This window comes from Heloderma suspectum, chromosome 9 (assembly GCF_057233095.1).
Source record: "Heloderma suspectum isolate Gila_16-S chromosome 9, 16-S_ref, whole genome shotgun sequence".
NCBI classification, from domain to species: domain Eukaryota; kingdom Metazoa; phylum Chordata; class Lepidosauria; order Squamata; family Helodermatidae; genus Heloderma; species Heloderma suspectum.
The window spans coordinates 28,112,521-28,139,408 of record NC_139466.1 but is presented as its reverse complement, the minus strand read 5'-3'; the positions used below and the strand labels follow the sequence as shown (position 1 = coordinate 28,139,408).

Below are 26,888 nucleotides of genomic sequence, written 5' to 3'. Positions count from 1 at the left end.
CAAGCTAAAAGAACTGGATTTCCCAGCAACATACATCCCTACTAAAGGTGTGAGCTGTGACTCTTGTGTTGCGCACCAGGTACTGCAATGTCCTTCTTGTGAGGAGAAGGATATTGTTGGACTACAATGCCCATCATTCATCACCATTGGCTATGCTAGCTAGGGCTGATGGGCATTGTAGTCCAGCAAGACCTGAAGGGCCATGCCTTCCCCTCTCCTGGCGTAGGAGCCGCATGGAGGTGTCCCTACGGCTCTGTTTCTAGCAGGTTTAGAGACTGAAAGACATCCAGAGCAGACAACTTTGTCTTGAGGACATTACCCAACAAACCCTACACAGCAGAGGCAATGGGTCTTTCTGCTTCTCACCAAAGGATGCGGCAGTTCCTAACAGTGAGTATTCCTCATGCACTGACTCTGGAAGCTTAGCTTCAGATACTATGCACAACAGGGCTCAGGATCCCACTCCCAATTTCCATGTTTTTACACAGTTTGGTGGCTTGGATCCTAAGAGATGTTAACTTAAGGAAGTCATTGAAGGAAATTTTCCCGTCCCCTCCTCACCTGCCCCCCCCCACACACACTACTCACCCTCCCAGATTGTTCAGAAGGCCCTTCGGGGATTGCAAGCAGCTGCAGGCAGGAGGAAGAGATGGCAACTTTTATTTCCTTAAGTTAGGGTGCAAATCCTATGCATGTTTAGACATAAAAAAGTTATACAGCTCCCAGCATGCCCCAGCCATCATGGCTGGCTGGGGCATGCTGGGAGCTGTAGGACTTTTTTCTGTCTAAACATGCACAGGACTGCACCCTTAACATCTCTTAGGATCTGAGGTGTTTTCTGGAAGGTGGGCTTCAGGGTTTTTTAAGGGCTGCATTAAAAGGTCCATGCTGTTTTGGATGGCGCCTTACAATCAAAGACATCCTATTTGCAATGTGGGTGTTCCAGAGGACATTCTCGGTTCCTTGTTATTTCAGTGTTCTGTTTATCAAAAGGCAACAGTGAACTTTGTTTCTCTGTTCCATTCTCCTTTTCAGTTCTGCTCAAATTTAAATAAATAAATAAATAAATAAATAAATAAGGCAGGCTCTTGTACAGTCAAACAAGAGAGATCAATTATTGGGAAGGTTGCCCTTTTTGCTCTTGTAGTGGAAAACAATGGTGAACCTATATGGACATATATATATGTGGTCGCTTGTTTTAAGGATTCCTGTTGATATCATCTATTTTACTTCTGCACTGTTTTCTGTTATGACCGATGGTTAAACAATATGTTACTACAGCAGTTTGTTTTGGGGATCAGTTAGCTGTCCCAGTTTGTTTGCTTTGCAATGTTTGGAATATAGTATCATTTAATTTGATGTCTTTGTTTTGAATCCAAGACTAGTAAAGACAAGTTGGGTGGAGAATAATAGATCTGTATAGGTAAGAAAATTGAGATTGGGAGCTCATGGAAATAAGTGATGAGATTTCCCTGTTTAAAAGTCTGGTTCCTTTTCAGTACAAATTAGAGATGAGCCAACATTTCTCAGATGGCATTCTTGAGAACATTTCTGAGATTGTTTTCTTTTTCTCAACTCTGCCTCTCCACCCCCACCCCCCAGCAAAAGGTCACCATGCAGAATTTCCCCCAAAATATTATTTGCCATTTTTTGTGGCAGCTTCCGTTCCACTCCCGCCCCAGACACGCATACAATGCCCTGACACAATGCTAGGTCTGGAGTACCATGGAGAATGCAAAATGGTGGCCAGTCTGCCAAGAGAGTTGTTGCTGTCACCACTTGCAACAGCGAGAGAGAGAGAGCGAGAGCAAGGAAGGAAGGAAGGGAAACAGAGAAAGAAACAAGCTGTGCTACTGTACTGCTACTGCTAATGAAAAGCCACATTCCCATTTTGGAGAATTTCTTCTTCCCCCTTGAAAAACTTGGTTTAATGCTCTTCCCAGCTTCCCTTCCCACAAATAGAAGTGAGAATTTTGTGCACAACTGTACTGCAAATCTAAGTGATGATAACAAAAGCCAGTCTAGGCCTTTAAGGCAGGGTGTCCAATGAGAAATGATCCTAGTACCCCAGATGTAAAGCCAATTGCAAGGACTTGGAAAAGCATTCAGTAGTTAATCTTCCTCCACCTGCATTCTGAAATGGTACAGCTCCAGGAGGGGCTGTATCATGTGATATTTGTGAGGGCTCCTGCCATGGGCCATAGGGGTAGGAAGGGTCTATAACCACCTTGGAATGAACAAATGTTGGTCTTTTAGAAATTTCCAAATCTGAGAAGCCGACCTCTTCCTGCTCTAGCGAGATTGAGAGAGAGAGAGAGAGAGAGAGAGAGAGAGAACAATAAATAAAAATACAGTATTCCCGTTCCATACTATATAAATGCCTTTAACAGTGTTTTTCGTTCCAGATATAAGAACTTTGTTTTTCCCTGATGAAACCCACATAAAGTTTGCAGAGCTCAAGACTCTTCAAATACAAGGTGTTTACTCCAATTTATATCTTGTGTGACTTATTTTATCTGAAATTTGTTTTGTTTCGCATGTGTTTTTATATTGCTGCATAGAATGTCTGTCTCTTACCCTTGTGTTATTCAAACTTACCACCACTTCAGTTAAGCTTCAGTAAAACTGATTTGACAGTCAGCTGGAGATGAATAAAAGGAAGTATTTATTTATACAATACATTAATGTACTAATTTAAAACACACACAGTCAAACATGAAGCTGTGTTGTTCCATTAGAAAAAAAAAAATCCAAAATTTGGAAATACCTTTCTTAGGATCAACCAAAATGTCAGAAAAGCAAGCGAACTTTCATATTCTCCAGAACTCTTCGTCAAACGTGTGAGGGGGGAGGGGGAGAGACGGAAGAAGTTGCTGTGCTTGATGTGGAAGCCACAAAGTGACGGTCTTACCATGGAGTGTAGGAGTAGATAACAGACTTAATTGAACTAGGCTGTTCTACAGTAGGTGCTGGGCAGATCCTTGAAGATTAAGGGATGGCTGCTAGCGTAGCTATTTTATCTGTTGTGACGTCCATCATGCCCTGCTAATGTTAAGGGTAGGTTTCCAGTGAGGGTGGGCAGCTTGTGGCCCTGCAGATGCTTTGGCCTACAACTCCCATCAGCCCCAGCCAGCATAGCCAGTGGTGAGGGTTGATGGGAGCTGTAGGTCGAAACACTGGAGGGCCACAAGTTGCCTGCCCCTGGTTTACAGGTATGTACAGCACAGGTGGCAAAGGCAGTGCATGTGTGGTGGGGGTGACGCCCCTGGACAGGAGCAAGAGGGCACAGAGCAGCCTGCCCCAATCTGGTGCCTTCCACATATTTTGGACTTCATTTCCCATCAGCCATAACTAGCATGGCCAATGGTTAGGAACACAGGGAGCAGTGGAAGCCAGTAGCTCTGATTTCGGTGGGGCTGCGAATCCATTCTGGGTTTCAGCCAGACCCAGCCAGAACTCTAAAGCAGCTACCCAAGGTTGGTACCTATTTTGGGGATCAAGTACAGTACCTTGGGTAGCTCCTTTAGAGTTCTGGCTGGTTCTGACTGGAAATCCAAATGGATGCACAGCCCCAGTGAAATCAGAGCCACCAGCCTCCACTGGCTGGGAGTTATATTTCAAAACATCTGGATGGGAAGGCTGCCTTCGGGTCAGTAGAAGCTGCCTTATACTGAGTAGGGTATCTAGGTCAGTATTTTCTACGCTGCCTGGTAGTGGCTCTCTGGGGTTTCAGACAGAAATCCCCAAGCCTATGTGGAAACAGCAGGGACTGAATTGGAGACCTTTTGGGTGCAAAACATGGGCCCGACTGCCGAGCTATGACCCTCCCTAAAAGGTTTGCCTCCCCTTTCCCCCACTGCAATGCCTCATGCAGAAATTCAGTCTGGGATCTCTTGCGCCCAAAGCCAGAAGTGTGCTGTTTAGACTCAAAAGGTGGACTTTCTGCTATGCGGAAACTTTTCAAACAGGTTGGTGGCCACAGATGTAGTGGCAGCTGTTTAATTCAAGGGGTACAGCATCTGATGCAGGTGTTGCTTGTGTACCATGGGTCTTCGAAACATAACCACAGCTCTTGCTTGCACAAGGGATTTCCCATTCGTTGCAGACAGATGTATATGTATTCCCAATCCCTGCTGTGAACTTCTTTGGAGCGGGATGAATGCATACCTGATTTCGGAGACTACAGATTTTTGGGTCATGATTGTGAGCCAAGCACCTTTGGGTGGTTGTTGTTGTTGTTTGAAAGGCCGCTTCGGTATCATGAACCTTTTGGCTAGGCTTTCATCATAACACATGTGGTGCTATTACTTATGAGTTCAGCTTTTCCTCTTGACTCATGAGATTTGCACTACAAAGAAACCGAGAACACATCTATTGTTTAGATTCCAGATGTAGGCTCATAGCATCTGGGTAAAGTCATCTGTGCACCTGTAACCTGAAATTTTCTGCATGTTACAGCATAAATGCTTTAAGTAATACCACAGCCTCTTCCTTAATGACTTCAAAGCAAGCATGGCCATACACAGATTAAAAACACGTATCGTTTGCATTGCAATTCTTAAGCGTTGTGTAGAGAGCTAATGGATTTGGGTAGAATGTTATGTGCAACCACAGGCAAGAAACATCTTGTGCATGCACTTTGCAGGAGGTTGAACATACACAGTGTTGTTCACACAAACAATTCATTCTGGGAACGGATGGAGATGTATGCTTTCAATTGAGGTTAAGTCTGGCATTCGGTTGATGACTTTTTAGTATTTCTATCATCTCATAATTTCCTCCAGAGAAAAGAAAAGAGCAATTTGTATCTTTGAGAAAGGGGAGAAATTGCTAATTGGAACCATGTAATAAAAGGGCAATTTGAGGGAAAAACTATTAGTTTTGGGCTTTTCTTTCTTTATTTTTTCAAGCTATGTTAAACCTATTATTTTTAAAATTACTTTATTAAAAAGGCTGTAAAGCTGTGTAGGGTGTCAGCACATTCTACTTTCCGTACACATTTCAGTTCTGTTTTTTTCTTCTTCTTTGCATGAATAGTTAAATCTTTCTAAAATACAGACTAAAATTAATTGAAACAACACCAATTTATTTTTTTTTAAATGTACATTTGTATATTGTTTGTATTTTAATAAATTTCATCGTAAACGTCTTTCCCCCTGCAGTTAAGGGAAGAGTGGGTAACCAGGCTTGTCTCTCTAGGGTGATCTATGGAAACAGCTCCAGTGCTAATAAAAAGGGGTATATATTACCTAGGGAGGTGGTGGGCTCTCCCACATTGGAGGCATTCAAGATGAGGCTGGACAACCAACTGTCAAGGATGCTCTGACTTGGATTCCTGCATTGAGCAGGGGGTTGGACTCGATGGTCTTATGGCCCTTCCAACCCTACTATTCTATGATTCTATGGATATATAATCAAGTTTTCATTAGAGATGTTCTGAGTTGCTATGCTTGCTTCATTCTCATTATTGGTTGTTCTATTCCAAACGACACTGTGGTATTGTGGATAAGAAAACTGACTACTCTGGGTGGAGGTTTCAACTAGATTTAGATGGGGGTTGCCCCCTCCAGAAGACCAGTTATGCAGCTTAAGAGATGGATCCAACCCTCATGGGAGCAGAAGTTCACTCACATAACACTAGACTTCTATTTGTGCACCGGGACTTCCCCATCCTTACTTCCCCATGCAGCCCCACACATGCCCCAGAAGGTCCCCCAACTAGGGATGTAAGAGAATTTTGTTTCAGTTTGCAAATCATTTGAATCTGACTTGCTCACATTCCCAACTGCAGATGGGAGCATATTTTTTTGAAAAAAAAGTTTGCAAATTCCCAAACCTGTGATTGCGTTTGCAGTTTAAAATGCCCATTCCCCCCCCCCCAACACTGGGGAAAATTTTCATGCCTTAGTCGATGGGAGGAAAGTCCACAGTTTTGAAAAATGCACACCAAAATGTGCTCTTTTCCCTTTCAAAATGTGCACTTTTTCCATTCAGCCAGAAAGAAAAACAGGTCACCAACAAGAATGGGAGCCAAATGAACCAAGCTATGAAGTGGAGTTCTCAGCAAACTTGAGTATCGCTGCTTCTCCCATCCTTCCCCCACCCCTCCAGAGCAGATAGAGGGCTGGGGGACATCTGTTCTGCCGGTGGTTCCTTCCCATTGGTGGGACAACCCTACTGGATACAACCATGGATGTCCTCCTGAGTCCTGTGCAGGCACTGAGGTTGCACACATGAAGGTTAAAAGGGGTTGCAGGGTTAGGGTGTCTTCTTTGTTCACGAACTTGCCACATTGAGCAGCAATATCTGGCCAAAGGGGCCTTTACTCAAGTTATCTTGCCTTATCTGGGTTCCCGACCGTGTGGAGAGTTCTACTTGCGTTCAGGCGAACTTGACTAGGCTCCCCCTTCGGAACTGGCCGCTCAGTGTGGCAAAGTCAAGAATGGGCAGGGTAGGGGCAGTGCATGGAGAACACTGGCAGCAGGGTTTGTGTGTGCACTTTTGCCCTCCTTCGAGCCCTCACGTTGCTAGGAGTGCTTTTTAACAGCTTCGGCGTGTGCACAGTGTATTTTAAATGTGATCCGTGTTGTTACTGCAGTTGAAATTGTTTTTCATAGTGTCCTGAAATGTGATTTTTAATATTTATGTGGGAACTGCTTAGATATTTTATTATACTGAGCATTATATAAATATTACTAATACATAAATAATAAATAAATACACCAGGTGTGACCACATCTAGAGAGGATGAACACTGCCATATCTATTCATGTACTCTTTGAAGTAAATGGCTCTCCCCCACACACACACACACACACAATTATCATCACAATAACCCTGTCAGGTGGGTTACCCTGTCAGGTAAGAGACAGTAATTGGTTCAAGGACTGGGGCTGGTTACAGGGAGCATACAACTCCCCTGTTAAAACAGCTTCACTGGCTCCCAGTCTGTTTCCGGGCACAATTCAAAGTGCTGGTTATATCCTATAAAGCCCTATACGGCTTGGGTCCAGGTTATCTGAAAGACTGTATTCTCCCTTATGAGCCTACTCATGCCCTGAGATCTTCAGGGGGAGCCCTTCTCGCCATCCTGCCATCATCACAGGCATGCCTGGTGGGAATGTGGGAGAGGGCCTTCTTGGTGGCTGCCCCAAGGCTCTGGAACTCCCTTCCCAGGGAGGCAAGAGTGGCACCCTCCTTGATATATTTTCGTAGGCATCATGCAAAAACTTTTTTGTTCCAGCAGGCCTTTGGGGATAACTAGTCTGGACCTGTGAAAATGTGATGTATGGATACCATTTTTGTTGTTCTGGTTGTCTTTTAACGTTTTAATATTTTTACAATTTTAATATTGATGATTTAATTATATTTTTAACTTTTGTACAGTTGTATTTATATTTCTATTTATAGGTTTTAATTGTAGCAGTTTTAACGTTGTAAGGCCACCTTGAGTCCTAGTATTGGGAAAAAGGCGGGATATAAATAAATATAATTAATGAATTAATGAATGAATGAGGATCCCTCAGTGAACTTCTTGGCTGAGTGGGGATTTGAACCAGGGTCTCTCCAGTCCTAGTTCGACTCTCTAAACACTACACTGGTCTGGATCTGAATATCTACATCATATTTGAACAATTTGTGTTCTCCAAAACTACAGAATCAAAGCGTTAATATCTGTATCCATTTGCAGCCCCTTTTCTCCAAGCTAGTGGGTCTCTCTGCTCCAAAGCTGAACTGTGTGTGTATAGAGGCAGGTAATTGCATGCTGTGTCAGATCCTCTGGTTATCTTGACTAGTTAGGTACTTTCCTGAGTAGGGATGGGCAAACAAACTATGTTTGCATTCACCCAAATTATCTGAACAGCAACTTAATGCCCCCCTCTCCTTCAATTTCTGCAAGCATTATTCCATGTCTGCTAATGGGAACATTGCACAAAATCGAATGGGAAAATTGTGCAAACATCTGAGTACTTTTCAAAGTTGTGTGACTTTCCTGCATAGATGAAAGTGTGAAATTGTGCATTTTTTTTTAAAAAAGTGTGATTTTGAATGCCTGTTTCTCTGAAATTTGCACAATTTTCAACTGCGAGCACACGTTCGAGAATTTGCAAACATTTTCAGCAAATGTGTTCTCCTCGTTCTCACATTCGACCTTGCGAACAGGGCATGCTTGACTTTTTTTGTGAGAGCAGATAAAATGTTCATACATCCCTATTCCTGAGGCTTGTGAAAAGAGCTCTGGAATGAGCTCCCTAGTGAGGTTCGCCTGGCACCTACATTGTATTCCTTTCGGCGCCAGGTGAAGACCTTTTTATTTTCCCAGGCATTTTAGCATTTTAGCTTTCTAAATTTTTAGCTTTGCTGTTTTAAATCTGTATTTTAAACTCCTGCACTGCTGCTAGGTTTTATTGTGGTTGTATTGTTGTATTGTGGTTTTAATGTTTTATATATTTTAAATTGTTTTATTGTGTGTTGTTTGGTTTTAATTTTTGTGAACCGCCCAGAGAGCTTCAGCTATTGGGCGGTATAGAAATGAATGAATGAAAGAAAGAAAGAAAGAAAGAAAGAAAGAAAGAAAGAAAGAAAGACAGACAGACCAGCAGGTCGAAGGTAGCATGTTTGTACAGAAAAGGTTAGCTAATCTCTTAATTGTACTTGGCTTCATTTGAAATCAGTGCTTAAAGTTAGTCATCATGACTTGCATATTTATTGATTTGATTTGTACCCACCTTTCTATCAAGAAAATGGCACTCAAGGCAGCTAAAGGAACTGATGCACTGATTTCAATGGCAACTAAGAGCAACCAACTTAGTCTGGATCCAGCCCAGTGTGTTGAATTTAATAACCAAGCAATACACTGAAAAAGCTACAAAAAGAAATGTTTTAAATTTGAACCCAAAACAGTTGAAAAATTGCTGGGATCTAAATATTTTAGAAGACATTAAAGAGATTATAATCAAAGGTATTATGCCTGTAATAAATATTTCAAAATTTGATGAAAAGTAACCATCCAGTACTAAAATCCCTGCTGTACCCAGTCCTTTCTTGGAGTTATATTAAGGTTGTCCATCTCTGTCACCTGCAGGGGATGTCTCAGTGATTCATTTATTAAGCAGGCTTGTGAATGATTCCTGGCTCTTAGCAAAATGTTGGAAGAGTTGACAAGCGAGGAGCCACAGATGCCAAGAACCATGGGGCTTGGACCAGAAAACCAGGCATTGATTGCCTGTTACTTTCTTACATCACTGGGGCCAATGGTCAAAAACAGGATCTGCAGGCTGTTCAAGCCAAGACATCAGCACTACAACCTAGAAGCTTCTGGGAATCTCAGAAAGCCAATCCTATGCCACCACCTGTCCTAAAGCATTGGCATTGCAGTAGTGAATGGAGATCATCCTGCCACTGTAGTATGATCACCGCCCCTCTCCCCCATACCCAGTAGCGATGTCCATGGTTTGCAAATCCAGCCCTATTTTGGCCCAACAGATTCCCGCCTGAGCTGCAGTTTTTCCCAAAATCCAGGAACTAGTTTTTTGGCCTTTTTTCATAACTAGAAAGTTGCACATTTTGTAGCCACAATTTGCATAATTTACACAAATTGTGGCTGTAATTTGCACCAACTATGCAAATTACAGCCACAGTTGGCACAAATTAAGCAAATTAAGGCTGGAATTTTCACAAATTGCGGCTGGAATTTTCACAAATTGCGGCTGGAATTGTCACAAATCACGCAAACTGCGGTTGCAGTTTGTGCAACTTTCTGTTTACGAAAAAACAGGAAATCCGCAATTTGGACCGACACGATGCCGGTCGAGTCAGGCCAGCTTGCAGGAAATGAGCCGGAGTCTGGGGAACCAAGCTGATGAAAGCTCAGGGAGCTCCAGGCACCAGACGGATTCCTCCGACATCCCTGATGTCGAGGTTTGTGAGGAATTCTGAACTACATTGCCAAGGTAATCAGACCCCCTTGGTAGCTTGGGGACAAGCCAGTGAGCACCTTTGCCACATTTTCGTGCTCCAGAGCAAGAAAGGGTGGCAGGAAGCTTCCTTGGCCACCATGCAGCTCAGATGAGTGGTGGCCACAGATAGGCAAACTTGGTGCCTCCCTTTGCTGTGGGAAAGGGAGGCAAGGACTTCTTTGGCTACTGCTCAGCCAAGGCACGTAGAGTTCATCGGCTCTGCAGTGGCCAAAACAGGTAAGCAGGGATGTGGGGAAGTGACTACCATTTTTCTCTTGGCTACTAAAGGCTGCCAACAATGGGGGACCCATGCTGTTTTCCAGACCGCACCAGGTACTTGTCAGTGCCCAGTCCCGGCTCAGGAAGACTAAAGAAGTAGAGTCAGGGCTGGCACAAGACATTTGGCTATCTGAGGCAAAGTATGTGGTAGTCCACTGACAGCTGCTGGATCTTACTTTGATGCTAGAAATATGAAGGCCTGGGGGCGGGGGACAGAAAAAAAAGGGAAATCCTGAAGCCGGGGGTGGGGGGAGATTTTTCCTGTTTTTTCCCACAGATTTGTGGGGAAAGTAGAGGGGATTCCTCCCCCATTTGTTTTTCCCCCATTTTTTCTGTGCCCCCTTCCAGGGGGCCTTCACATCTGTATTCAACACTAGCAATGGGACAGTGTATTTCTCCATAACTAGTGGTAGCAGGGTAGTTTAGGGGGCTCAGGACAAGTTGTTTCATGCACACAGCTCTGTCCTCAAGGCACTCAAGAGGAATGGTTGGAGAACCACTTCCTCTGCCCCCCTCACCACCAAGGATCAGCTGCCCGAGACAGCTGCCCCACTTTACCTCATGGTAGGGCTGGCCTTGAGACACCTGTCCCCTTTACCTCACGGTAGGGCTATCCTTGAGTAGAGTTTATATGGCTGAATGATCATGTATTGTTTTAAATGGGGCATGTTGATTGAAACTCTTATCAGCCCGAAGGCCAAATTCCATTTCAAAGTGGGTTTCTTGGCCGATTTGAATTGAGTCTTAGTCTGGCACTGTAAACCAGGGGTGTTAAATCTTTTTCAGCTCAAGGGTTAAATTCTGTTTCGGAAAAGATCTCCCGGCTTGCATTCTAGTCCTGCACCCCTCACTTAAACAGATCTTTGGCTTTCAGGCTCCTTAGGTCTACTTTAAAATTTGAACAAGAAATTGCGATCTCGTATTTCTTTCCCAATATAGCCCACCCCAACACCAGCCAATGCTTCATCAACATCCCTTTTCTATTTGCAAACCATTCTAAATGTGAGGATTACCTGTGTGTGTTTTTTCTCCGAAAACCATAATGTAGTCTCAGACCTAATACTCCAACAACCAAGTGCTAATTAAAAGTGCAAATATATATATATATATATCAAACAAAATGACTTCATAAACATTATCACAAACTGTTTACCCTCCCAAACTGAAAGGAAAAGGGGGAGGGGGGGAAACAACAACAATTTATGCTTGCTAATACAATTTCCCATTAAAGCTGCTGCCAGGTAAATTAAAAAAAAAACGCTTGAAATAGTAAGTAAGTGGGAAATTAATTCAACAGTTTAATCTAGAGCTAATAACAGTTGCAAGCTCTGAAAGAGATTGCTACAGCAGGGAGTTAATTAACAGCTTATTCCCTATTTGATAAAAGTAATCCACTCTAATTCCAGTGTAATTTACCTCAATGTAATATAAAGCCACAAGCTGTTTCTGGTGCCAGCAATAATTAGCCTTGTCCTATGGCCATGTTGTCAATGAAAGTCAGCGGTATATCATCATCATCATCATCATTATAGGATAGCACCATAATACCTACAGTTGAAGATGCACTCTGAAATCTTTTAAAAGTATTTTCCCCCAGTGTTGATTTCCATTTATGGTACGGTTTTGGATCTCCTTTGCTATCTCCTCAATTTATCATCCAGAAACCAAGCAAGAGGGAATGAACTATATGCAAGAACAATCTTTCAAGCTGGTTCTTAATGGCCTAGAACCAGGATACCTTAAGAACTACCTACCTTCATATGAACTTGCCTGGCTGATGCTGACCTTAAACAGAGCCTCGTGTAATGCCCATGCGTCCTCTTTTACAAAGGACAGTCCTTTATTTGAAGGACTATCCTGTCCAATTACAGTTTTAAAATAACCATAAGAACGATTACCCATCAACAGTTAGCAGCTGCACAGTAGATTGAGCTGCCAGCCATGCAGGTGTCAGGATTGATTCTGAGCATATGGAGATAGCAGTTCAGATTCAGAAGGGGAACTGCCAGAACCGGGGGAAGCATCTTCCTCAGCCAGTTCAGATATGGAGAGGCATACTTCTTAGGATACTAGCACCCAGATGGCTGGGCCTGAAGCCCACTCCCGCTCCTCCATGAGAATCCAGGAGGAGGAGGAGGAGAGTGTGGGGCGTGACCTGAGAGAGGCTAGACTACAGTGCAGAGCGAAGAGGGAAAAGTTAGAGGTGGAGCTCAGGCAGTCGACCCGGTTGGCGATGCGTGAGGGTCGACATAGGGGAGCATCACTGGATGGGAGGGGCTTCCCTCCCTAAGTTATTCTAGCCAGCAAGTCCCTGATCAAACTGCTAGCAACATCGTAGCTCCCATTTGGATTCCCTGCTGTTATTCCTTTGTAGTCTGAGAGTCTTTGGGAATTTGCATCTGTAATGAACCTGTTGATAGTGAACTAAAGATGTGAGACTGAAGTCTCTCTTCTTCTGTGTGTGCATGAGGAAGGAGGAGGCCAAAGGAACATGACAGCAGGATCCATGGTCATGGTTTTCCACACTACAGTGGGATATACTGCATTTCTATTTAAATTATAGTAATTATTTCTAACTTTGCATCTATACATAAAAACTAGCATGTGCAAATTTTACGCACATTGGTATCCTCTTTTGTCTTTTGGGGGGTGGAGGGGATAATGCATTTCCCTGCTTCCTTCAGTTTGCTGCTGCAAAAATGCTCCATTCCATGTCCAAGGCCTTCCTCCAGATGCTATTGACAACAGGATGCCCATGTGTCCTACTTTACAGAGGAAGATCCTTGTCAAGGTTCCACTTATGACCTGGACCCCCATGAGCAACTCCTGAAGGATCTCTTGCCTCCTTAAGAGTCCCGCCTTCCTTCTTTTAAACTTCCTCTTCCCAGTAACGTGGGGTTTATTTAGGCTGTAGATGTGGGGTGACTGACACTCTAGATGCAGGGTTTAACCACAACAGTAGATTTAAAGCAAACAAATTACAACTAAAGGTATTTACACATTAGAGCTGAGTGATACAAAAGGCATTAAAAGAAAATAAAATTTTCAAAATGCAAGTTCCTTTACCCTAGCTGTCCTTTGACTTTTCTAGGCTGCTCCTTCCTGTTCTGGTCTTCTGACTCTGCTCTCACATCAGGCCGTGCTTCCTGACTCCCTCTTGCTCTGGCTCTGGCTTTAGCCTGTTTTTTCTGATTCTTACTGGCTTTCTTGCTCTCTTTATATATGCTCCTCCCTCAAAACCAAAAGTACTGCTTTGAGCCTGAAGAAATGAAACTTATCTGGAGAACTGAAACTACTCCACTCAGGGTTACCCACTCCCAACAGAAAACTCTGAGCCTCTAAGCATGACCTTTTTCCCCCATTGCCTGTGTAGGCCTCAAACCTTCACAGTTATCTATCTGCAGGCATCCTCTATGTTAGGGATGAGAAACGTGTGGCCCTCCAGAGGTTTTTGGACTGCAATTCCCACTGGCTATGCTTGCTAAGACTGATAGGAGTTGCTGCCCAACAACATCTGGAGGGCCACATGTTCCCTACCCCTTCTCTCTCTGAAGGGCTGTCCAGTCCCAGTTTAAAGATAAAGAATCATAAGAAGGGAGAACAGGGGCCTTGAAGTTGCCCATCAATGGTTAGCACCAGAGCATCAAAAGGTGAAGGAAAAATGGTCACCGTCTTCCCAGCTACAGTGAAATTTATTGTCTTTCTGTTGAAATTACAGTAATGATTTCTAAACTTGCATTGACACACATAAATTAGCATATGCAAGTTTTATGCGAACCTCTGTCTTCATGTTTGGTCCAATGAAACTTGGTAGATCCTTTTCAGTGCTCTTCCCAAGGATGGGTCATCATACCATGACATTCTGTCTGTGTAGAGGTTGGCCAAATCAAGCTGATCAAGCCTTCACTTGATCAGCTTCCACGTTTAGATTTTAACCTTATAGTTCGTGGTGCGGTTGATTAATCATGGCAGTCTGTTGTCCTTGCTGCTGTGGAATGGAATGGTCATGACTTATTTTGTTATGGTTTGTGTTGATTTCTATTTCCGAACGTGTATTTACCTGTATTATGTTCTTATGGAATTTAACGTCTGAGACCCACTGGGTTTGTCTTTGGGTAAGGACATGGCTAGATAGCATCACCAATGCAATGAATATGAACTTGAGCATGCTCCGGGAGAGTGCGCAGGACAGGAAGGCCTGGCGTACTATGGTCCATGGGGTCACGAAGAGTCGGACACGACTGAACGACTGAACAACAAAAGGACAAGTGGAATACAAATAAATACAGGAAATCCTCTGAGTTTGTTTTGAAACATGATATTGGAAGTCTGGTAAGGAGCACGGCACCTTAGATGCTGCTGTTTCCATGCCTTTACAGGGGTTGGCGACCTACGGCCCGCCAGCCACATGTGGCCTTCTGTCCAATTTCACCTGGCCCTCGGCCTGATTTCAAAGCCCTCTGCTAGCAGGCAGTTCAGATGTCTGGCCAGAGCAATTTGTCCTTCCCCCAGGAGTCTGCTAGGTGGAGAGGGCCAAAGAGGAAGCGAGAGATAGAACGTAAGAAGAGCCCTGCTGGATCAGACCAAGGGTCCATCCAGTCCAGCATTCTGTTCACACAGTGGCCAGCTAGCTGCCCACGGGAAACTCACAAGCAGGACATGAGTGTAGCAGCACCCTCCCACCCATGTTCCCCACTAACTGGTGTACATAGGCATAGTGCCTCAGATCCTGGAGGCAGCATAGAGCCATCAGGACTAGTATCCATTGATAGCCTTATCCTCTATGAATTTGTCCAGTCCCCTTTTAAAGCCATCCAAATTGCTGGCCATCAGTACATGTTGTGGAAATGAATTCGTTTAACTATGTGTTGTGTGAAGAAGTCCTTCCTTTTATCTGTCCTAAATCTCCCACCAGCCAGCTTCATAGGATGACCCTGGATTCTAGTATGATGAGAGAGGGAGAAAAATGTTTCCTTATTCTCATTCTCCACACTTTGTATAATTTTGTACACCTCAATCATATCTCCCCTTACTTGCCCTTTTTCTAAGCTAAAAAATCCCAGATGTTGTAACCTTTCCTTACAGGGGGGTTGCTCCAACCCCTTGATCCCTTTTCTGCACTTTTTCCGACTCTACAGTATCCCTTTTTTCTGTGTGGTGACCAGAACTGTACACAGTATGTGGTCGCACCATCAATTTTTATAAGGGCAATATGGTTTTGGCAGTTTTATTGTCAATTCCTTTCCTAATTACGCCTAGAGGGGTGGGGGGAGAGAGGGAGAGAAGGGGTGCCTCTACCCACTTTAGCCTCCAACCCCACCCACCACCAACATGCTGCCCCCAATATATTACCCCTGAAGAAATGAGGCCTTGATAGAAAAACAGTTCCCCAGTCCTGCTTTAGAACTTCCCTAGTCAAAGAGAACATACTGTGTGGCAACCCTGTAGCACTCATGCTTGTAATATGTCAAGCAAGTGGCTGATCGCAAGCCTGATTTGTGAGTTTTTCCTCATTGTTATAGATATTATTGTCCCTGTCCCTGAGCCTTTGAGATAAGGCTGGGATAGACGTCCAAAAAACAGATCAGTAGTCCATGGTAAGTAATGTTTTTTAATCCTCCTGTCACTGGTACATTTGTAGTCATTCAATAAACGTAGCTGGAGTTTGCTTTTGTTTGAGCTTGCTTTTGTTCAATGCTATTAGCATCTGACTGCCCTTAATGTATCCAAAGTATTTCCATCCATTCCTATCACAGATATCTATCAATTAGACTTGGCTGCATTGTATTCTCTTACCGCCTTTCTCTTCCCCACTCTTACGGCCCTTGCCCATGACGGAAATTACAATATTTAAGATAAGTGGGTTTAGTGTGAACATGGGCACCCTCGAAGGCCTTAATCATAATTTAAAATGATATTTTGCGTATTGCATCATTTTGACACCAATTGTATAAGTAAGTGGTGTGTGGCATTATCCTATCCGCTTAGATGTTAACAAGGGTTAAGTGTTGTTGATATTCCTTGAAATGGCTTTAAATATTTGTTTGCATCATGAATGTCCTGGAGAAATCTCCTGGTTCTCTCATGGATTTTCTTTTTAATTTTCAGAAAGATAATAATGAATGGTTTCTATCAAAGAGCAATTTTTTTTTTTAACACGTCAGAGATCAGACTTAGGCTTCCATCCTATACACCCTTGCCTAGAGGTAAGCCCCATTGAACTTGATGGAGCTTACTTCCCAGTAGACATATAGAGGGTTGCACTGCTAGCAATGTGCCAGAATTGCTGGAGGAATTCTACCCAGGTTCCTGGCCCAGAGCAATGGACTTACATTGGCAACGCGTCTGTCCTTTTGGATTTTAGGTTGTCCCATTTGTGTGGCTGTACCATCTATATTAGGCTCGCGTAGGAACATTGGAGGCTGCCTTGTACTCGGTTACACTATTAGTCCTGCCAGTATTGTCAGCACTGACGGGCAGCAGCGGCTCTCCGGGGTTTCAGACACATTTTTTTTCTGGCCCTACCTGGAGATGCCGGGGATTGAACCTGGGGCCTTCTATGGGGCCCTCCCTATAACATGTGACCTTGCCAAACTGAAGGCAGCTGTGCGGTTGTGTGTTGCAGCCTGTAAGGTGTTTGATTGCTGCCCTGGTTTTGCCGTCTGAGCCAGGCAGGCAGTGAAACTGAGCAAGCCCCTGGTGGGCCAGGATACATGGGTGGCGGATGGCTTGGTGGGTTACAAATTGAGCAGACTTGCCACACACATGTACATCTGTGCACACAGGAAGCTTATAGCATTGGCCCATCTAGCTCATTATTTACCATACCGCCTGCCAGAGGCTCCCTATGTACGAACCTCACTCACCCGTCCGGTCCAGGGCATCTGCTGGAGGGGGGGGAGGCGATCCGTCCCTCCCCTCGGAATCCTTCCCGGCTGGCTCTGTTCTGTGCCAAGTCTGTGGAGCCGCAAACCAGGCCCGTCCGCAGCCGGACTTCCATCCACTGCCATGCAAATTTACGTAGCCAATCATGAAAAGAGCAGGGACGCAAATGGCATCTGCTATGCCATTTGTGTCCCTGCTGTTTGCCGTGATAGGCTACGTAAATATTTACGTAGTCTATCACGGCCAAGGGCAGGGACGCAAATGGCATCTGCTACGCTGGACACCATTTGCATCCGCAGCTTGGCAGTGGATGGCTGCAGACGGCAGTGGACGGACCCAGAATGGGGTGGCCGTGGGGAGCAGTCCGTTCCACCACGGACTCCGGGGGGCCGGATTCTAAAGGGTATAAGGTAGGGATGGCAGAGAAATCTCCAAAGAAATCAAATGAGTTTGGATTTCTATGAATCTGACCTGTGCATTCTGCATGGGACCTCCCTTTCCTGAGTCTCACAGATTCCACGGAGTTGCTCACCATCCTTTTTTTTATTTTTCTTTTTAACTTTCTGGAGTTTTATACAAATTTAGAGAAATAGGTAAAAAAACCCAGCTGAAAACGTGCATTTCCCCCCAAAAAAATGCTCATTTTGGAGGGGGATTTGCACATTTGGGGGAGATTTGCACATTTGGGGAGATTTGTGCATTTTTGTTCATGTTAATTTGCATAAATGTAGATTTGTGCAAATTTAGGAAATTGGGAAAAATCCAATTCCATCAATGAGCAGATGACAGAACAAAAGGAACCTGACAATCCATGAAACACAGATGGAACAGGTTTTACAAAATCCATACATTCCTAGTTTAAGGCAGGTGTGTGTGTTTCTTTCCTCCCAGCTCGGGATGTGCAAATTGGCAAAATTTGAGCTGGCCAAAATTCTCTGAATTCCATCTTTAAGCTTGTTCCAACTCAAGTCTGTATCAGATTGCAAGCTTTTTGTATTTCATGCGTATTTTTCAGTGCATGTTTTCATGTGTTATTTTTCGAAACGTACACATCAATTGCGTGCGTCTTTGAAATGTACATTTTTTTCTCCCATTGATTAAAGCGTATGTGCATGCATTTTTCAAAAGTACACCTTTTTTCATGCACATTTTTTCCAAATGTACACATGCCATCAGATGCATTTATTTTTTGTCTGTGGATCACATTGCAAACTTGGTAATGTACTGACTTTGAACTGCAGATTGCATCCAAGTCTGTGTTCAGTCTGGAAGGTGCAAACTGGAGAACTCCTGGAACTGAAACAAATTTCTTATACATCCCTTCTCCCAGCCATACCTGGAGGTGTCAGGGATCAAACTGGGGTCCTTCTTCATGCAAAGTAGGTGCTCTACCACTGAGCCATGCCCCACTGTGAGCACCAGACACCACCCAGTAACTTCCTGAGCCCAGGACCCAGCATGGTCCAATGGTGCTGACACCTGCCCTGACCCCCCCACACACACACACACGGACCAAGTGGTAAGGTCTGAGAAGCTGACATTTTACATTTCCCACAGTGTTCCAGAGTGACATTACATCAGGCACTCTGTGTGGCATTGTGGGAAATTTTAAAGTATCGCTTCCCTTCTGCCCACTAAGGCTATCAAGTAAATCTGTGTCTGAGGTTGTGAGGGACAAACATGGGGGGCAGCATATTACAGAGAGCCTTACCTCGACTTCAGCAAAGCTTTCGACAAAGTGCCCCATGATATCCTGATGAGCAAACTAGCTCAAAGTGGGCTAGATGAAACAGCGATCCGGTGGATCCACAGTTGGCTACAGAATCGGACTCAAAGAGTGCTTCTCAATGGGACCTTCTCAAGCTGGGGAGAGGTAACGAGTGGGGTACCGCAGGGCTCAGTCCTGGGCCCAGTGCTCTTCAACTTTTGTATTAATGACTTGGAGGAGGGGGTGCAGGGAATGCTGATCAAATTTGCAGATGACACAACATTGGGTGGGATAGCTAATACTTTGGAAGACAGAAACAAAATTCAAAGTGATCTGAATAGACTGGAGCGCTGGGTAGAAAACAACAGAATGACATTGAATAGGGATAAATGCCAAGTTCTGCACCTAGGAAAAAGAAACCAAATGCACAGTTACAAGATGGGGGATACTTGGCTCAACCACACTACAAGCGAGAAGGATATTGGAATTGATGTTGATCACAAGCTGAATATGAGCCAACCATGTGATGTGGCTGCAAAAAAGGCAAATGCTATTTTGGGCTGCATTAATAGAAGCATAGCTTCCAAATCCCAGGAAGTACTAGTTCCCCTCTACTCAGCACTGGTTAGGCCTCATCTGGAGTACTGTGTCCAGTTCTGGGCACCACACTTTAAGAAGGATGCAGACAAACTGGAGAGGGTTCAGAGGAGGGCAACAAAGATGATCAGGGGACTGGAAACAAAGCCCCATGAAGAGAGACTGAAAGAAATGGGCATGTTTAGCCTTGAGAAGAGAAGACTGAGGGGAGATATGATAGGGCTGTTCAAGTCCTTGAAAGGTTGTCACAGAGAGGAAGGCCAGGATCTCTTCTTGATCATCCCAGAGTGGAGGACACGGAATAATGGGCTCAAGTTACAGGAAGCCAGATTCCGGTTGAACATCAGGAAAAACTTCCTGACTGTTAGAGTAATACGACAATGGAACCAATTACCTGGGGAGGTGGTGGGCTCTCCCACACTGGTGGCGTTCAAGATGAGGCCGGACAGCCATCTGTCAGGGATGCTCTGACTTGGATTCCTGCATTGAGCAGGGGGTTGGACTCGATGGCCTTGTAGGCCCCTTCCAACCCTACTATTCTATGATTCTATGAAGCCCGGATCCATCCCTGTATACATATGTATGTGGCATCCCTAGGAAATATGCCATCGAGGACTTCAGGTTCTGGCATGAACAGGTGACACATAGGGCTTCCCTTGAGTGATAGATGGATCCATAGTGGCTTCCTCTGCAATTTCAGTATGAATACTCTGTTCTAAAGGTGGACCCATGTTCTTACAAACGAAGGTTGCAGGAAGTCCTAAACATTCCACTGGAATGCCAGTTTTTGCACCCACACTTTCCTTCCCCCACAATATTGGACTTCTATATTACATCAATATTGTCAACAAGATCATAATTTCATTTTCCTTTATTTCATTTACATGTCATTTATTGCATTTCTATGCTGCCCGATAGCCAAAGCTCTCTGAGCGGTTTACAAAAATAAAAACACAATTTTGTACATAATATAAAATGATTTGCATATGGACCCTAAACACACCCTAAACAATTTTGCAATCATCAATAAGAAATCCCAGGACCCACTTTTAAAAAATAACAACAAAAACATGAATGAAGAGAATGCTGGAAGGTGTAGGACTTTTTTCTGTCCAAACATATATAGGATAGCACCCTTGGACATTCCCTAAAACTTCACACTAAGCCAATGGTATTCCATATTTTCTGATTTTGTCTTTTTCAACCCAAGGAGGCAAGTTGAAGCAATTAACTCACACAATGTTTACCTGCGCTGTGGGTAAAATGTGACCAGATAAAGCGCATGAAATTAAGTTGTCTATATCTATTCTTGTGGAACCACCTAACGTCACTGTTAATAAAGGTTGTGTTTCCCCACTACAAGCAGTCCTGACCACCATAACATGAACACCTTTAAAAGTTTCCGAAGCCAGCTCTGTGAAATAAAAGACTCCAAGCCTGGGAGTAATTTCCCGCCTCCCTCCCAACCCCTCATATAAATTTTCAATTAAATAATTGGCTTTCCAACTAAAAAAAAAAAAATTACATAGATTAAAAGAAACTGCTAATTGCTTTCAAATGCACTGGCTGAGAAGACTTCTTATAACCTAAACAATGGCTTTGATTGAAATACAATTTGGCAAGTCATTAGGCCCCATTTGATGTTGAATCGCTTTTAACGTGGAGAATCACTTTTATTTGGAGAATAAATGTTGAAGTAGAATGAGCAAAGAGGCACATCTTGTGTCTGTTTTCAATAGGAGACCCACATGATGAGATTACTTTGTGCAATGTTATATTTAGAAAATAAGGGTGCAGTCCAGCTAGGCTTAGAAACTTTAAACTCTTATTGGTTTCAGTGGAGAGGGGTGTCAAACTCTGCCTTACTGGACTGGACAGTCGATAAGCTGTGTCTTGCCTTCTGAAATACCCTCCTTTTCACAAGGGTTCCAAGCAGTCTGGCATCAACAGGCTGCCATTTTTGTTTTCTATAATGCCCTGAAAGACAACTCACCTACCACTGCGTTCTGGGTGGGAAATGGTCACCACCACGAAAACATGGGAGCCATTTTTCCCCACACAATGCAGTGGAAGTCAACTCAACTTGTGTGGCATTGTCAGAGAGTGGGTAATATTTTTGTGGTGGTGGCCACTCCCCCCCCCACACACATATGTCTGATGTCTACTCAAGTTCCAGACAATTGAAAGGGGTGGGATTGCCACTGCTACCACCAATGTAAGCCCCCTGGGCTCCCCACAAAGCCCACAGTCAGCCCAAGGTTTATTTACTTTATTGATTGATTTATTATTCCATTTATATCCCACCATTTTCCCTCTTGCAAGGAAAGCAAGGTGGCTTCCATGGTCCTCCTCCTTCATTTTACCCGCACATTTTATCCTCACAACAAACCTGTGAGGTAGGTTGGGCTGAGAGTCAGTGACTGGCCCAAAGTCATCCAGTGAGCTGCATGGCCGAGTGGGGACTAGAACCCCGATCTCCCAAGCCCTAGTCCAGCATTCTAACCGTTATACCACACTGACTGAATTGCTTACTGATGCCATTAAGTTTCATGTCCTGCTGCCAATGTGAACTTTCATGTTATCTAAATGAGATGGATAGGGAACAGGATTACATGGATGTACACCCTCACATGTGCTTTTTCCCTCTCTGAAAGCGTGAGTCTCGGATAGCGTGTCGCCATAACTTCATCCCTTGAGTGGGAAGCCACAGCTTCCTTTGCAGTGATGCCGTGCATGCACAGCATGGTGCTAGCTGCGTTTCTAGAGAAAAGGGTTTTCAGAGCCTGCGTCAGTGGAGGCTGAGAGAACCTTGGAGAGCTCCTTTAGAGTTCTGACGGGTTCTAACTGAAACCCAGAGTGGACTCCCTGCCCCACTGACATCAGAACCCCCAGCCTCCTCTATACATTCATTGCCATTTTCATTGAATAGGCATCCTAACAAATAAAAATAATTTAAAAGTAAAGAAGTATTCATTAGAAGGCCCAAAGAATTCCGTAGAAGGCCCAAAGACTTCCTTAGAAGGTCTGTATCCTTCCATATGGGTCTTCTAGGCAAGTGGATTCACAAAGGCAAGTGAAGGAAAACAGCATGATGAATGCATTTTCCATAAACATTAGTACACAAAATCCAAAGAAAAGGTTTTTAAAATGTAAAGTATTCAAGACGTGTGTATACCAGACATGTGAAAAGTTACCAGTTCAATGCATTATCAGTGTTTTATTAGCAAACCTTCTCAAAGTGAATTTAAATAGCATGCAAGAGTACAACATGATTTTCCCCGAATGCCTGGTTTAACCGATGGTTGCTTGAGATCGTACAACTCAGTACAGCACACAATTCCATGGAATGTTTTTAATGCATTATTCCATTTATAATCCCACTCTTGCTTTCCAAAAGCTCAAAAGTGTTTTTACCTGGGCCTTCCAAACAATCTCACGTCAACATAGACTCCCAATCAACTGCAAAGTCAACTTCGCTGTTCAGGCAGCATTTTTTTTAAAGACGTTTAAAAAGATGTTTTTAACATCTTTAATGTTAAGATAGCTTATTCCTTAAAAAATTATACACGCACAGGTGCAAAACAGATGTGAAAGGGAGCTTTAAAGTGTGTTTACACAATGAATGATTGCACTCTATTCTCTCCAGTCTGGTATTATGTACCATTACTATAAAATAATGAATACTTTAAAATAATGAACTCAAATAATGAATAAATTATGTTCTTTCTTTCTTTTCTTTTTTCTGGCCTACTCCAAGGTTTTGTTTATACTCCTGATACATACATCTTGTATATTCATTAGACAGCCCAACCTCTTTACTAGATGAGCTCTTTCCCTGCCTCTCCTTAAGAGAGTCCTTGTTTATTGTTAAGTGCCATTTTTCCTGGTAGAAAGGCAGGGTGCATATCAAATAAATAAATCATCTTTATACTTCTGCCCTGTTTCTCAACTGTGAAGCAGTTATCAAAACATGAACATGCAAAAAAGGTAAAATAGATAGTTAACACTATCAATTTAGAATGCATCAGTCTAAAAACCACAAGCAAAACACAGCAAGGAGAGCAAAACACAAATGTTATTATGATTATGATTTCTTATAAAGCACCTAAAATATTCAATCAACAAAAATGCTACAGTTTACCAAAAAAAAAGAAGTTAAGGCTATACAGTTTTCAGCCCAGCACCAAAAAACAGGAGAATTGTGAGCTAAAGTTCAGAAGCCTTAACACCACATCCCCTCTAAGGAGACAGCAAGTAAAATTCTCATTCTTCCAAAGTAGATTAAGCATGTGGACAGGATGGAGAATATGATATGCAGAAGTGACTGTGGGGTTTTGGAGAACTGATGGCGAACAACTTAGCACCACCTACTTCCCTTTTTTGCAGCAGTCTTCCCCAACCTGGTGCCTTCCAGTTCCAGATGCATTGGACGGTGGCCTGCAAGGGCTTCTCTGAAATTGAATTCAACCCCTGGGCTGAAAGAGGTTGAACACTCCTAATTAACCATTGTGCAGATATTAAAAGATAAAGCTGCTCTTGCCTGTAGGCTCATAGTCAGTGGTTCTGATTTCAATGGGGCTGTGAATCCATTCTGGGTTTCAGTTGGAACCCAATCCCTAAAATAGGTTCAGCACCTTGGATAGCTGCTTTATAGTTCTGGCTGATTTTAACTGAAATGCAGGATAGATCACAGCCCCACCAAAATCAGAGCCACCAGCCTCCACTGCTCACAATCGAATAGACATGATGCCAAAGGGGAAAGGGGCTGGGAGGACAGAGGAAAGCAAAGATTGAAGCACTTGCAACTTCACAGGTTGCTCTAGGATCTATGGCCTCCCTTCAGCTCCATAGGTCCAGAATAATAGTCCAGAGAGTCACTGTGGTACGTCTGGCTAGGTCCAGGGAGACCTAGGTTCAAATCTGCACTCAGCCATGAAGCTCACCAGGTAACCTTAGGGACGCCACTGTGTCTAATCCTAACCAGCCTCGCAGGCTTGCTGAGAGGATAACATGTTAGTGGAGGGGAGAGACCAGGCATGTGCTCGAGCCCCTTGGAGGAAAGGTAGGATACATACATCCCAGTCCCAGGCATGTCTACTCAAAAGTTCAGTGGGGCCTAATCCCAGGTAAGTGGGTCCAGAAGGGCAGTCATATGTAATAAGTAAGAATAAAAGAAATCGGCTCTTAACTGGGGGGGGGGGGGAGAAGGAAAAATGGTTTCAGATGCTAATGGTGCAACATTCTTATGGATCTTTTAATTTTTATGGTTGGATTGCTTTACGGTTCTGAATCTTGCATGCTGCCTTGAGTTTTGAATGAAGAGTGAGATACATGCAATAATAAACAAATAAGGGTGCAATCTTATGCATGGTTAGACAGAAAAGGGTCCTACAATTCCCAGCATGCCTCAGGGCACCATAGGGCTTTTTCTCTGTCTTAAAATGCATAGGCTTGCATTTGCCTCTTTTTCTTGCGTAGACTGAAAAGATGATCCTCCTTTTTTCCCTGGCCCACGATCCATCCCCTCCATTAACATCTTTCTTTCGTAACTATAGACTTATGTTCTCTAAGTAGTCAGTGACTCATGATGTGATAAGGATCAATCGATCAATCTGGCCCTGTTCACATTATACTCTCCCACGCAGCCCTACTGTGTTCCTGTTTACCACGGAAAGGCTTGTTTTTCCAGCGCCCGTCCCTAGTAAAATAATGTCTATGTTGTGTCCGGTGGTTTGCCTTTGGGGGGAAATTGAGGCCGGCCCTGCCACGCAGCTGGGTGAAGCAATCGGCTTCAGGCGACACCATGATGAGATTGGGGGCTGGGGGATAAGCAAAGGCAGGAAGTGGTGTCCAAATAGTGTAGCAAAACTCTTGAAACAGTTGGCCCTACAGTGGAGCATGGAGGGTGGGATGCTGCTTCAGGCAACAAAATGTCTTAGGCCGGCACTGGGGGAGAGTACTGCTTAAAACTGACATTAGCACACATGCAAGAGCTCTTCTCCTGTATCCCACGTCTTTTAAAATCTCTCTGTGAGCCTCCCCCAACCTGGTCCCCTCCGGATGTGTTGGATAGGGATGGCGGAGAATTCCACCATGGATTTCAGTGAGGCCGAATGCACTGGCCGTTTGCATCCCTGCTCTTTGCCATGATAGGCTATGTAAATGCTTACGTAGCCTGTCACGGCAGCCTGGCAGGACGCAAATGGCGGCCGGAACTCCGGCTGCGGATGGCCCTGGCCAGCGGAGCAGAGCTGGCCAGGTAGGATTCCAGGGGGAGGGACGGAGCACCCCCCCCACCGCGAATCACACCTGCGAAAAGGCAAGTGACTTTCCTACATCCCTAGTGTTGGAGTATAACTCCCACCCACCCCAGCCAGCATGGCCAGTGGTGGGACTACAACTCCCAACATCCCCAGTGCACACAGCCAGCAGTGGGACTACAACTCCCAACTTCCCCAGCATGCTCTGCTAGTGATAGGACCATAGCTCCCAACATCCCCAGTCAGGGCTGCCAGTGTCCATACTGATTGGGGATGATGGGACTGGGGATGATTTTTCTGTGCTTCAAAAATAAGGGGGGATCAGGGTGCCCTTAATGAAATCCACAAACTTCACCACTTGGCTCCTGCCAATTTAGTCAAATTTTGCTTCCCCCACCCCCCATCTAGAGACAGTAAGTAAGGGGAGCAATGATAAATATGAAAGGCAAAGGGGCCAGGCTTCCTCTGCCCCTGCTCCAATTTGAGCACTTCTGCAATCCATGTGGATATAAATAGCACACACGAACACAAAATGTTTTGCCATATTCGTAGCCCAGCCATAATTGCCTATCCAGTTAGTGGATGTTGTTAAATGTGTCTGATAGTGCAATCCTTTGCATTTCTATTGAGTTCAATGGGACTTACTCCCCGGTAGAGATGTATGTTGTTGTTCAGTCGTTCAGTCGTGTCCGACTCTTCGTGACCCCATGGACCATAGCACGCCAGGCCTTCCTGTCCTGTGCTCTCTCCCAGAGCGTGCTCAAGTTCATATTCATTGCATCCGTGATGCTATCTAGCCATCTCATCCTCTGCCGTCCCCTTCTCCTTTTGCCTTCAGTCTTTCCCAGCATCAGGGTCTTTTCCAGGGAGTTTTCTCTTCGCATTAGGTGGCCAAAATATTGGAGCTTCAGCTTCATTATCTGTCCTTCCAATGAGCACTCAGGGTTGATTTCCTTTAGGATGGACTGATTTGACCTCCTTGCAGTCCAGGGGACTTGTAAGAGTCTTCTCCAGCACCACAGTTCGAAAGCATCAATTCTTCGGCGCTCAGACTTCCTTATAGTCCAGCTCTCACAGCCATACATTTGTCGGCAAGGTGATGTCTCTGCTTCTTACTATGCTGTCTAGGTTGGCCATAGCTTTCCTCCCCAGGAGCAAGCATCTTTTAATTTCATGGCTACAGTCACCGTCTGCGGTGAT

The 26,888-nt window shown here is 44.2% G+C and overlaps 1 protein-coding gene across 2 annotated transcripts in view; it reads left to right on the top strand.

Annotated features, from left to right (window-relative positions):
• The window catches only part of DACH2 (dachshund family transcription factor 2), a 502,690-nt gene that overhangs the window by 281,825 nt on the left and 193,977 nt on the right, over positions 1 to 26,888 (top strand). The window contains exon 3 of one of the 2 annotated variants that reach the window (XM_084814013.1): positions 2,406 to 2,477. The exons of the other annotated variant lie outside the window; for it this stretch is intronic. Within the exon in view, the coding sequence (XP_084670139.1) occupies positions 2,406 to 2,477 (72 nt within the window). The remainder of the gene's footprint in view (positions 1 to 2,405; positions 2,478 to 26,888) is intronic. 2 annotated transcript variants of the gene reach the window in all.